At 49.2% G+C, this 13,752-nt stretch overlaps 1 protein-coding gene across 2 annotated transcripts in view; it reads right to left on the bottom strand.

Annotated features, from left to right (window-relative positions):
- Positions 1-13,752, bottom strand: part of LRRC75A (leucine rich repeat containing 75A) — a 181,524-nt gene that overhangs the window by 74,000 nt on the left and 93,772 nt on the right. For both annotated transcript variants that reach the window (XM_032774453.2, XM_075059533.1), the window contains one exon: positions 9,586-9,698. In XM_032774453.2, the coding sequence (XP_032630344.1) occupies positions 9,586-9,698 (113 nt within the window). The remainder of the gene's footprint in view (positions 1-9,585; positions 9,699-13,752) is intronic.

Genomic DNA, 13,752 nt, shown 5'->3' with positions numbered 1-13,752 from the left:
TATTTGGTTGTCTCTTTGTGGAAGAGAGGAGACATGCTTCTTGGTATTGTGATGTAAAGAGGTTGCATCAGTAACTCTCAGGTTAGCCCAGAGAGAAAGGTCTGGGTGGGAGAGAGAGGGGGAAGGGAAGTGGGTTATTTCCCTTTGTTGTAGACTCAGGGCATCTGAGTCTTGGGGGCTCCCCAGGGAAGGGTTTGGGGAGACCAGAATGAGCCAAAACACTGGAATTTTTGGATGGTGGCAGCAAGATCAAATCTAAGCTGGTAATTAGGCTTAGAGGGTTTCATGCAGGCACCCAGATTTTTGGACGCTAAGGTCCAGATTTGGGAAAGATGCTTATGATAGTGATTTTGGGCAAGTTACATCATTTTAGTTCCCACGTTGGCAAACCAGACTATGATACTGACCTCCTTTGCATAGCGCTGTGGGATTTATGGATATGAGCTCTATGTAAGAGGGAGGTGTTATTGTTAATAATGCCCTGCACTGTCAGCAAAGGTTTATACCACATACGGTCAGTTCTGAACACTGTTGGGCAACAAACTGTCCCAGCTCCCTCCACTTGCCGTGGGTAGTAAGATGCTTCCCATCCCTGGGTTTCCCTCCACATCCCAGTTACGTTCGGTGGCCCGTTCCCAGTACCACAGATGACAACGTGGAAAAGAGTCCTCTGAATAGCTCCTCTGGGAAAGAGGCATCCCAACAGCCGAGAGAGAGAAAACTGAAAATCATACACTCATTCCAAGGGATGCTTGCTCGTGGCAGGAACAAATGGATCCTTTCATTGCTCCATTTGTGCAGCAGATACACTAGATCAGTCAACTCTGGGGACTACAATCCTTTACTTTCATACTGCTGTCAGAACAGGCTGTTTGTTCGCTAATTGCTGTGACAGAGCAAGGGAGCGTTTTTGTAAATAACGGCTACGTTACTGACTTGTCCTTGGAACACAAAGAGAACACGCACCACACAACGAAGCGCTCTCCCACGCCTTTTCCTTCAACAAAAAATGGTCCCTGTGGCTCTGCCTGCACTAGGAGTGAATCCATTACAGTTCTAGGCTTAGTTCTAGGTTTACCTTGGAAAACGCGGACAAGACTCTTTACTCTTTGATGGAGAGCCAGGGCAGCTGAAGCAGGCTACACAGTAACCCCCCCGGTTGTACAATGCAGAACTTGGAACAACAGACAATCCCACCCTGGCTCGCGATACTAACCTAGAACAGTGCTAGCAACAATTGTTTTTAAGCCAAAGACAGACCCAACACCATACTACTGTATTATGATCTGGATCTCTGCCACACCAAAGACCAGGGGTTACTGGGTTTCCAGGGCTGATTCTGCCCATGGGTGATAAGGGAGTGATTGAAATTTGGAGATGGATTCCAAACCTGAATCCCCTAAGTTTGGGTCATCTAGTTTAAACATTGCTGGTAAAGCCATTTCAATGGCAGCATGAACAGGGCATTAAGGAGATTAAGATTTCACAAATAAAAAGAAATAATTTCCTGAAAAGGGCCTTTCCTAATTGGCAAGCCCATTAATAATGGAGATGCAACTTGTCCCCAAAGGAACCTTGTATCACCACACATAAGACATTGCAAAAAGGACTGAGGAGCAGAGAAAAACATGTCAGTGGTGCTGCCGAGAAAGAGAGAGGGGAATTTTACAAAGCCCAGAATCACACGATTATTGGTCATGCTGGGCTCTGCAAACGAAGACCAGAAGGTGAGAGAAAAAGCAGCAGAACAGGATGCAGTGTGAAAAGCACAAAGAACAGGAAAACAAATTAGCTATTCCTACAGGCCTGTTTGATTTATTTATGGTTCAACTTCATCTCAGCATACAGAGTCTATCCAGAGCTCCCCTCCAACCCCATGAGAGACCAAAAGGTTCTGCTCATTATTCCACTATGACAAAGTTCATTAACCTGCAAAACGATTTATGCAAATACAGGTTCTCAAGACCCATTTCTGTGTCGTTTGGAGCCAACTGCTAATTAAGTCGAAGTGCAGCAAAGTGAAGAATTGTAGGATTGTGGATGGCGGCAGCCAGGAAATAGAGTCCATAAATTCAGTGTCAGAGAGTTATTGGGACCAGCTGGTCTGAGTAGCAAGGCAGAGAGGAAAACTGCCCGTCAGTGCTTTATTGTTTTAATAATGAAAGGCTCTATAGGAGCGCACAGTCCCTAACCATCTCGGAGCACATTACGGTACACACAGGTATATTAAATAATTAAGCACCTGGGAGCCCCTAAGGAGTAAGTCAATGTATGCAGAAGCATAGGGATCACTTCACCCAGCTGTGCAACACTGCAGCTGTTTAACAGCAGACTCCAGCTCAGGCTGGAGAGAAAAGAGAATCATTCGACCCAATCAAAAGCACAGGGGGAATCTACCTGAGCTGCAGGACAGATGGCCTCATGCCACCATTCTAATGCAAAGGGCCAAGTATTCTTTAATTACTACAGCCAGGATAGCCCTCGTTTGTCAAGTTTTAGCTGTGTGATAGGGTGTACAGGATGCAGCCGTCATCCCAGCACTGCCTCAGGTACGTGGCCGTAACTGGACTTCCATTGTGGATGAATCTCAGCTCTTTGCAATTATGATTATCAAAAACCTCAACTATTTCTTGCTTCTTCCAAAGGAGAAAGTAGATTCTTATAACAGGGCTCTGAGCTAAAGCCACTTAGGTCTCGGGGGGGTGGGGGGGGACGACACACACGCAGAAAGAGAACCGATAATTAGAGAGAGAATGGCACAAAACAGACTTTTTAAAAGCTGTTTCACAGAGTTTCTTAACTCTTCAGCCCTGAAGAGCTCCCCACTGCCACAGCAGTACAGTTTTAATGACATCCTAATAGGATGGCAAGGGGTGGGCATTTCCTCCTCTAATTAGAAAAAAATTAGGATAAACCAACAACCGTGCTCCCTATTTACCACACTGCACCATGTGCTGAGAACACCCAGTGGGATGTGACCTACAGTAAACAACTCAATTGGGTGCTCCTGCCCTGCTCTTTTATTAAAATCAGCAGAGCAGATCTCCAAGCATGAGGTGTGCAGATCTGCCACAGTTTTGCTTATCTAATAGCTAATACAAATCAGCCCGTTTTAATTACACACTGTGCTGAAAAATCCTAGAACAACAGTCGTGTGAAACTGCAGGTATTCTACTTCCCAGTCTGAGCCATTGCTAAAGCATTTGTCACTGGACTACCTAGCAACATAGTGGTTAGGGCAGAAGGACAAATCTCAGGAGAGACATGGGTTCTAATGCTGATTCTCTGCCACTGATGTGCTATCTGGCTGTGGGTAAATCACTTAATCTCTCTGTGCCTCTTCCCCTCCCACCCTTTGTCCGTCTTGTGTATTTCAATCAGAAGCTTTTTTGGAACAGGGACTGTGTCCTACTATGTGTTTGCACTGCACCCGTTACAATAGGGACATGATCACAAGGGGGGCCCCAAGTTCATATCATATAACACTGATTATAACTCTGACTCCTGTAGCTACTGTCACCTTCCCTTTCTTTACATAATAAAAACAAAGACACACAAAACATAACCCCGAGACAAAGAATGTAACATTGCCAATCAACAACTCACACCCCAGGCAAACAGCTAGGATGGAGGCCAAGGCAAACATCTGTTGCATGCAGGATTATTTAGCTTTTTATTGGACCTGGTTTTTGCCGTCACTGCGAAGCACCCTACAGCTCAGCAGTCGTTGACACCCTCAGCAGGGCTAGAACTCAGATCACCCTGCTGCAGAAGAGCAGAACTCAGAGAGAATTTGTTAGCTGCTGAAGAAGAGCTCGGTGGGGTTCAAAAGCTGGTCTCTTTCACCAACCAATAAAAGACATTACCTCACCCACCCTCTCTAAGATCTTGAGACCAACACAGCTACAACCACAACGCAAACAGCCAGTAATGAGGACACAGTGTCATTAGTCAGTCGTTAGCAGCGATTAGCAATCAGACAAGGGGACAGCGCTGCACAGGGGTGTGGTGTTTGGCAAGGCCTATGCTACAGAATTAGTAATACCAAGAGATTCCATGGCTGAATCCTGTACCACTCAACCTCTGCTACTTGGCGTATGCATGAAAGCAACGCTCTGCGTGCCGTGCAAGGGAGAGCTGTGCCATTTATGTTAGCACCCATTGGTATCACAAAAATACGGGACTTGCCGTACCAGAGGCAGCCAGTGTCCCTGCTAGGCCAGGGGTCTGTCAGAGGAAGGCGCTCTCAGAGCTACGGAGCTAGCTGCACCTCTGTCCCCTTCCTAGTCTCTCTGCATGTGCACCACCCGCCTCAGGCCTTTGCCTCTCCTGGGCAGAACTCCACAGTTCTCCCCCTCTCAGAGCGGGCCCCGGGCTAGCGCACTCTGGTGCTGACCCTGCTGATCTGACTGAGTTCAGACACCTGCATTTCTCCCCTGTGGGAGTCTGTGACCAGCGGTATCCAGTGACAGAATGGCTGTCTTAAAACCAAGGGAGTGCTTGTTTTCACAGGGGCAACAAAACATTCAGAGAGGATTTTTCAAACCACAAACAGTCAGCACGCACGGCTATCTTCCTACACGGGGAATGGTAAGCCTGTAGGAAGTCTGGTCCCTCCGAACAACTCCTCTCCTCTTGAGAAAGTCCTTTTAAACCAGCCAGAGTTCACCTGCGCTTTCCCGGACTTCATCCCTGCTCATCAGAATCAATTCTGTACTTTGGCAGGAGCTAAGAGGCTGAATCTTCAAAGCTCATCATTGGGGTATCGTCTCTCAACGACCCTTAGGAGCTTCCTGAGGAGTGGCTTATCTTGAGCCACTGTTCCCCTTCCTGCTTGTTTTTCCCGACAACCTCGCTATTGAACTAAACCACTAAATTAATAGACAGTATCCAAGAATCGTTACCGAGCAGCTCCACTCTAATACAGGCACAAGAAACCCCATCATGCAATAATCAGTGACTGCCAGGAGATACCCCACCACCTGGGATCCTCTAACTACAGTCGATTACATGATGGATAGAGGGATGTCGTGGCATGGCAGACTTCCCCGTGAATCTCTCATACCGGGATGCTTAATGGCCATTTCCAGCGCGGAGGAGGATGACTTATTGCTTTTCTGCAAGCCGGAGAAAGAGGAGATGAATAGAAGAAGTAGCTTCCCTCCTCCACATGAGGGAGCGAAAAGGAAAAGCAGAGAACCCAATTCCCTTGCTAACAAACCCATTTGGCACTCAGAATATCAGGGTTGGAAGGGACCTCAGGAGGTCATCTAGTCCAAGCCCCAGACAGTTTTTTGCCCCAGATCCCTAAATTGCCCCCTCAAGGATTGAACTCACAACCCTGGGTTTAGCAGGCCAATGCACAAACCAAGGCTGTCTGGGACTACCTGATCCATTTGAGGAACCAGGGCCTGGCACACTCTTCCATTGAAGTGCATCTAGCGGCCATTACCACTTTTCACCTGCTGATCTAAGGACAGATGGTGTTTTTCCTGCGACATGACAGTCAGATTTTTGAGGGCTCAAGACTCTTCCTGCAGGTACAAACTCCTGTCCTGCAGTGGGATCTTAACTTGGTCCTCTCTAGGCTCACTGGTCCATCCTTTGAGCTGCTGGGTTCCTGCGCCCTTTCCCACCTGTCATGAAAGGTCATATTCCTGGTGGCAGTGACGTCAGCAAGACAGATCTCTGAAATTAAAGTCTTGACCTCAGAACCTCCTACACGGTCTTCTACAAAGATAAGATTCAGTTGTGGCCCCACCCGGCCTTCCTGCCAAAAGTGATCTCCACCTTCCATACGACCAGGACATCTTCTTCCTGATGTCCTGTCCCAAACCACACAAGACCAGTGAGGAGAGGCATCTTCATGCCCTCCACGTCTGCAGAGCCTTGGCTTTCTACTTAGAACATATCAATCCTTTCCGAATATCGACTCAACTCTTCATTGCTACAGTGGATCGGATGAAGGTTACCCGGTGTCCTTGCAGAGGATTTCCAATTGGATCACCTCGTGCATAAGGACCTGTTACAACCTGGCACGGGTTCTGCTGCTGCCAATTGTCAGAGTCCATTTGTCGGGAGCACAGGCATCTTCAGCGGCCTTCCTGACGCACATCCCTACCCAGGACATCTTTAGAGCTGCAACATGGTCCTCTGTTCACATGTTTACCACTCATCATGCCATCACTCAGCAGGCCAGAGATGACGCTACGTTCGGCAGAGCTGTGTTGCAATCTACATGTCCACAAACTCCTACCCACCTCCAGGGGTACTGCAGTGGAGTCTCCTAACATGGAATGGACATGAGCAAGCACTCGAAGAAAGGGCTGCGCAGAGGGGGGGGGCAAGTGGGGCAATTTGCCCCAGGCCCCCATGAGAGTTTTTCGGGGCCCCTGGAGGGGGATCCTTCACTCGCTCCGGGGGCCCTGGAAAACTCTGGCAGGGCCCGGGCCTCCAGAGCTTCTTCAGCTCTGGGTCTCCCCCATCACCGAATTACCGCCGAAGCGGACCCGCTGCCAAAGTGCCAGGTCTTCGGCGGAACTTTGGCGGCGGGAGATCCCCGCCGTGGATCTGTGGGGCACTTCAGCAGCATGTCCCAGAGCGGAAGAACCCCCCGCTGTCGAAGTGCCGCCGAAGTGGGGGTGCCCCGCTGCCAAAGACCCTAGGCCCCCTGAATCCTCTGGGCGGCCCTGCTCAAAGAGTTACCTTTTCCAGAACTGGTGTTCTTTTCGAGATGTGTTGCGCATGTCCATTCCACAACCCACCCTCCTTCCCCACTGCTGGAGTTTCTGGTGAGAACAAACTAGGGCAGGGGGGCACTCCTTGTGCTGCACCATGTGGTCACTGCTCTGGAGGGTACCGGAGCCAGTCCTGTGTGGGTGCTGCCGAGGGAGAGACTTCCGGCACAGTGCATGCAGCGAGCACACGCACCTAATATGGAATGGAGATGAACAACACATCTTGAAGAACAGAAGTTACGATAAAGATAACTGTCTTGGCAGCATAAATCCAGGCACCTATGTTTCGTTTTTAGCCCTTGGCTGGAAGGCACTTTAGTAGACTACAGAAACAGACAGAGTTGGGACACTAAGACACTGGTGTTTCAAGTACAGCTTTGTTATTGACTTGTGTAGCTGAGATCAGATTGATGAACCTCTGCCTCAACTCACCCATCTAATAAATATAAATCCCTGCCTACTTTTCGAGGGTGTGGCGAGGACTGGTTTGCACTCAATACAGGACGGGCTGGTGCCCTCCCTTCCCCCACTGATGCCTGGAGGCTTATATTAATAATTCGGCATGTGAAAAAGGGCCTCTAAACAAGCTCAAATATTTCCAAAGTGTAACGCCATCCTCAGGAATTAAATTAGTTTCTATTAGAAGCTGAACCTTTTCCTGGCGGGTGGCTGCAGCAAGGGAACAGCTAACTTACTTACCAGGGTTCTTGGGGTTCTTCCCTACTTAGAAAAATAGGAACATAAAATCAGAGTAAAATACATTTACCTTCATTCTAATGCTCGGCACCATTCTCCATTGTCAATAGAATGGAATGGCTCTTGTAGCTAGAGAATCCATGCAGGGCAACTGCTCCAGTGCCTAAACCTATTCAGCACACGTCCCAGCAGGGGGCACCAAAGGAGCAGCAACAACAGTGGGATTTCAGGGAACAGCCAGCCAACCGCAGCACTCCCTGAGCAATGCCCCCACCTACCTGCACACTTAAGCTAGAGCTGCCACGGGGTGGCTCCAGCGGAAGAGCTGCTAACGCAGATCTTAGTGCTGAGCTGACAGGCACGGCTTTTAATTGTGCCAGGAGATGGCAATAACTGAACCTGCATCCTTGGAAAAGAAAGAAACAAGCCACCGATGGCCTGGAGACAGCATGCATTTGACGCTGATCTTACCGGAGACGCCGCATCAGCCATGCCAGGCAGACAGCTGACCTTTTGGATTTCTGTCAATGCTGCCTTAGCCATGTGCTTCTAGGCTGCAGAGTTCTGGGACACGCAGAGAGCAGGGATGCTGGGTTTTTTGAGGAGCTTGGGGGGGAGGGGTTAAGATGGTTCATTTCAATTAGATGTTTTCCTCCCCTTCCCCTGGGCTGTTTTTAATCCCACAATTCCCTTTATGCAGATCATCACAAAGCCAAGATGTCTCACAACAACACAGCTGCTGTGCTTGTATGTTAACTGCCAGAGCAGAAAGTCTAACCCGGACAAACTAGTGTTGTCTCTGATCATCCCATTACACCATAGACTCTGATGGGGAATACAACAGTTGTCAGCTAAGGATTTATCCAGCTGTGGAAGTTTCATGCAGCCTTTCCTGACAGCAAGTACAAAACGGACAAGGGGGAAGGGCTAGAGATTTAGAAAGGGACAGAGTTGCCCCCTCATAGGCAAACACTGATTTAATAAGAGGGAGATTCATCGAGAGTTAAGCACCCAATTCCCACTGGACTTTCACTAGAAGTGGGGTACTTAAGTCCCTTTGTAGCTTTTGAAAATCCCATCCTAAAGCCCTTCTTGCTAAATCCCCAGTGCAGTTGGATTAATCCAGATACGTTACACCAACTGGCCTGGCAGATTTAAGCCCTAGGAGCTCTGCCTAGCGTTGCAAAGATGAATGCACACATCAGCATCATAGCAATTAAGCCTGCATCCCTCCAAGTCCCTGCATAATGTGAACCAGGGCATAAAAGCAGGTACATTGCAGCAGAAACAGTGAATTCTCCAAGGACAGTTAAGAGCGGGTGTTATCCCAGCGGCAAGCAAAGCCCAGCCAAAGAGACAGTGACGGCAGAGGAGGGTAAATGCTAGGTAAACTCTGCTGCATGGACTGGGTGCAAGTCTCAAGCCTCCTGTGCACCTGCCCCCTTGTTCACAAATGCATTAGGTAAGAGGAGTGCAGAGGTCTGTGACTAGGTGTGCTGGAGGAGACCTGGGGTAAGCATAATCCTCATCATGCTAACAAGGCCCTTATTTCTACACTCCCCACGTAGGTCTCACTCCTATTATTGGTAAGAGCAACCTAGTGGCCAGCACACTCCTCAGCATAGGCTCGGGTTCCCATGAGCTCACCTGTTTCTCTTTTTACCCAGTATTTACAGGTGCAACACCCCACACCTGTGCCATGCAGAATCAAGCCCCTAGGCCATAACCAAAGGGAATTGTCGTCATTTGCAAGGGAGATAGTTGAGCAGTGTCCTGCAGAGCCCATTGACTGTCCGTACTAAAGCAGCGCATTTCCCAGGAGTTAAATCTACCCAGGAGCATAGGAGGCTTCTCACCTGTGCCTAAACAGACGGGATGAATCAACGCACAGATACGGTGGCACAGATTAGTGTTGCTGGAAGCACGGGAAATGCAGCTGAGACGATGAATAAATTTGATTCCGGGGAAACAATCTCTGCTCCTCGATGGCTTACTTACAGATACCAACCCACAAACGCCAATCACCGCGGCAGAAGCGATCTCCTTCCATTCCAACCTTAAAGTGACACCAACGCGTCTAGAAGCATCCAGCCAGGGGAGCGGGAGGAAATGTCAAATGATCAATCTGCACAGCTTTCAGAAGCTGACTCACCAGGACTGTGGCTTCCTCTTCATGATCCCTTGGCGTCTCCACTGCGAGTGAGGGCTGAGGTGGTAGGTCAGCTGCCTGCAGACCTTCTCCATGGCTCCAAACGAGTCTCCCTCCTGCATAGGCAAAGGGAAGGATGCCAGATAGGTTATTTGTAGCAATGCCGCTTCACGGGATCATTCATAAGAGAAGAGCCAAGTCCATTTGCAATACAGTGGAGCTGCTTTGCCCCAGAAGTGGCTCACACACTGGGTCCCACGTCAAGGCAGTGAGCCCCATGGGACTATTCTGAAAAATCAAAATCAACCACAGGAAAACAATGACTATCAATCATTAAAATACCACATGGACAGCATGCATAACCAAGTCACCGCCCTGTTCCGCACATGACAGTGCTGCTGAGGCTCTCGGTTACCCAAGGGAGAACCGCTCAGTTCATCACAAAATCCACAAACATTGACTCACTCCAAAAGGCCTCCGTACGCAATGTTACAGGACAGGTGATGTGAGCTAGTTCAGAACATCTGCTCCCCGTGTGCCTTATCTACTTTGTCTGACTGTCAGCCTGCTGGGGCAAGGCTTGTGTTGCAAGACGTTCTGAACATGTTATCAGTTCTCGACAAACCACCAGCCCTCCCATTTCCTTCTCCAGTAGTCATTGATACCGCTGGCAACCGAGTTCTCAATCAGGATTCCAGTGGACAACCCATCCTTGCGGGTTCAGGGTTAGGAAAGATGGCATTCTGAAGCCAGGGAGAATTGGGGGCCCCTGAACATCATAATGTATTGCCTGATCAGATTAAACAGCCATGTGAAAGATAGGACAACTAAATCCAGCATTGCTGTTCTAGGAGCGACACATCTCTGAGGAATTATCACCCATGTCCCTCTGCTTCATTCTCCAGCATCTGTCTATGGGCTTTCAGGAGCAGCTGTATCACATCTCAAAGAGAGACCAGGCCTTGCCTTAGGCTTCAGGGAGGAGCAGGGGCCCTGCAATACTGCATTGAGTTTTGGGCGCCTCAATACCTTCAATGTGTCAATGAACTGGAAGGAATTCAGGGGAAGAGAAATAAAAGTGTTTAAGGGTGTGGAGCAACTGATGGCAAAAGATTAGTCACCCTGCACAGGAATAGCTCAGATCTGTGGTAGCTTAGAGGATAAGAGAGGACCCTCCACACACATTTGAAGGTTGTAAACACCAAGCCAGAAGAAGAATCATTTGGGGTGCCAAAAGGGGCTATATCCAGTCTGTTAGACTGTAGAACAAGATCCTAAACCAGAACTCCTACTTGTTTCCATTCTACAATCCCAACCTGGAGCCCCTTCCCCACTTTGCCCTATGAGAAGGGCGGTGTGCTCCTGACACCTGTCCAAGACCCCCAGGTTGAGAGCCCTTGCCCTGCGAAAAGCAGCAGAAGCTCCAACACAAAGATATTTTTTAATGGACAGCACAAAACACTGGGAAGCATACAGTGGTGAAGGCAACAAGTTTGGAATGGCAGAGGAACAGACTAGATGATGTAATAGGTCTTTTTCATCTCTGTTTGCTATGAGTCTGCAAATAATACGCAGCCCTGATGGGTTTAATACAGGATGTGCGAAGAGCCCAAGAGAAGCTGTTAAAAGCAACTGAACGATTTTAAGCAGGTGCTTAAATTAAAAGTAGGAAATCAGGAACGGTGAATCATCACAGCAAGCGGCAGGAAGTCTGTTAGAAACCTGACTGAAACATGGATTCCTAGATTATCAGGGCAAAAGTAACGTCTGGGATCATGTAGCATGACCCCCTGTGTAACACAGGCCATGAAGCTTCCCTGAATTAATATAGAAAAGAATCTAATCTTGACTTTAAAATGTCCAGTGATAGAGAATCCACCTCCTCCCTTGGGAAAGGGTTCCAGTGGAGAACTACCCTCACAGTTACAAATTCGCACCTTTCATAGAATCACAGAATATCAGGGTTGGGTTTTTTTGGTCAAGCCGGGGCTTTTTTCCAGGCTGCATTCATCTAGTGTCACCTTCCAGCCATTGGCTCTTGTTAGACCTTTGTCTGTTAGACTGAAAACCCTCCTCTTATGAAACTTCTATTCCAGACTGTGATCAAGTCACCCCTTCACTTTCTCTCTAGTCCTTTACATGCTCCTGTGCTCCTCGCCTCCAAACATTGCTGTCATGCAGTGGTGGGAAACGTAGAGCCAGCAGAAGGGTGTCTGCATGCAGACGAAGCTCCATGGGAGATTTAAGAATCTGGCTTACAGAGAACACAGTGTATCGTCAGTTACTGCCTACTGCTTCTGGGATTCAGACAGGCTCTGTGGTAGCTCATATATTCATACTGAATAATAACCACCTTACTTTGCTTTGATACAGATGCTTTCATTTAAGGCTCTCAATGCCTTTTATGCACATTGACTAATTAATCCATACCGCCCTTCTGTTCCTGCTAACCCTGTTTTGCAGAAGACCAAACACCGAGTCCTGGTCTACACTTAAAATTGAGAGCTGTGTCACTCCCGGGGCCTGCAGCTGTGCTGACCTAACCCCTGGTGTAGACCTGGCTGGGTCAAGGGAAGAATGCATCTAACCATCTAGCTACCACTGCTCCGGGAGGTGGATGAACTACAATGATGGGAAAAAACTCTTATGACACTGTAGGAAGCATCTATATTACGGCACTACAGCGCTGCAGCTGTGGCCACGGTAGCGCTCATAGTGTAGACATGGCTTAAGAGACAAAGTAAGTTATCTATGGTCTCGTAGCAAGCAGCGGCAGAGTCTGAAACAGCACTCCGGGGCCCGACCATCCAGTCAGTTGCACACACCCACGCGTACGCATGCACGGGGAACAGCATGCATACAGGAGACAGACTGTGTGGGTTCCCAGGAGCTTCTGGCTCTCATTTCTCATTCTCATTAGGCCAAGTACTCCACCAGTCTCCAGCTGATTAGCTATTGTCTTCCACTGCCTGTCTTTTCCCCTTTAAAGCTGCCACGTGAAATGTCAAAGATTAAACAGCCCCATCACAAAAATAATAATCAAGGATTGCAGCAAAAAAGCAAGCGTGCTATGGTTGCGGTTCTTCCCCTGCACTGCTGTCAGATGCCAAACAGCCTGTTGTCTTTCTGCTGAGGTCTGAACTTCTTTGTGCCATTGTCATGTGTGTGCATACAAAGCGGTTCTGTTGGTGCACGGAGCATGTGGCTCTTGGCCATGCAGTCCCAGCCTCCAGCTGAATGCCTGGCTCTGCTGGGAAACCTTGCAAATAGCTGTGGCTGGGAGGTAAGTTTAGGGAGCAAAGAGAGAGGCATGACAAAAGCAGTAGAGCCAGAGGTGGGTGGAGGAGCAGGAGGATTACTGGCTCTGCAGCCAGCACGCGGACACAAACACTCTCTCACTGCAGCGGGGGGTGTGGGGCCTCCAATGTCACACTGCCCCAGGCAAAGGCCTAAAAGAAAAAGCAGGGGAGGGGAACTGCACCACCGGGTGGGACTGGGAGAAGCCAGGCAAGTTAGAGGGTTTGGGCCACCCTACTGTAGGGATGGAGCCGGTGAGGAGGAGGAGTCTGATCCCCTCCAATTATTTGGAGACAGCTGGGGGGGAGGAGGGGAGCTTCATGGCAGCACTGGGGGTGTCACTCAACTTTCCACGGGCAGTTCCCCAGCACCTCTGGGACAAGGCCCAAGCTGCATCTATCCACAGAGCAGGTACAGCACGGACAGCAGTTTCCCCTTCTAAGCCCTTTGCCAATGGCTCTCTACCCTGACCTGGAAGGCTACCCGCTAGGGGCAGAGCAGGCAATGCAACCGGTACGCCCCTTCAATCCCCAACCTCCCTTGCAAGAGCACCACCAAGGGTGCCCATTTGTGCCAACGGTGGCAGCAGCTTGCATCACATGGGCACCAGTCCCACGGCGATCGGGGTTGGCAGAGGCAGATCATATAAGCCACTGAGAAGCAATCAGTGGACAACAACCCCAAATTAGTTTGGGATTTTAACTGTTCTCCAGGATATGACAGAGCCCAGTGCAAAATGAGGAGTGGACAGTGAATTATGGGATGGGTGGACAAGGGACAGTCCTGCCAGAGGTGAAAGTACGCCGGTACGGGCTGGTACAGTGTACTGGCAAGAGTCGGTGCGCCGGACCAAACTGGCTTCCCCAGGCCAGC

This window comes from Chelonoidis abingdonii, chromosome 20 (genome assembly GCF_003597395.2).
Source record: "Chelonoidis abingdonii isolate Lonesome George chromosome 20, CheloAbing_2.0, whole genome shotgun sequence".
NCBI classification, from domain to species: Eukaryota; Metazoa; Chordata; order Testudines; family Testudinidae; genus Chelonoidis; species Chelonoidis abingdonii.
Note: the sequence above shows the minus strand (reverse complement) of the source record. Positions and strands in the feature narration are given on the sequence as shown.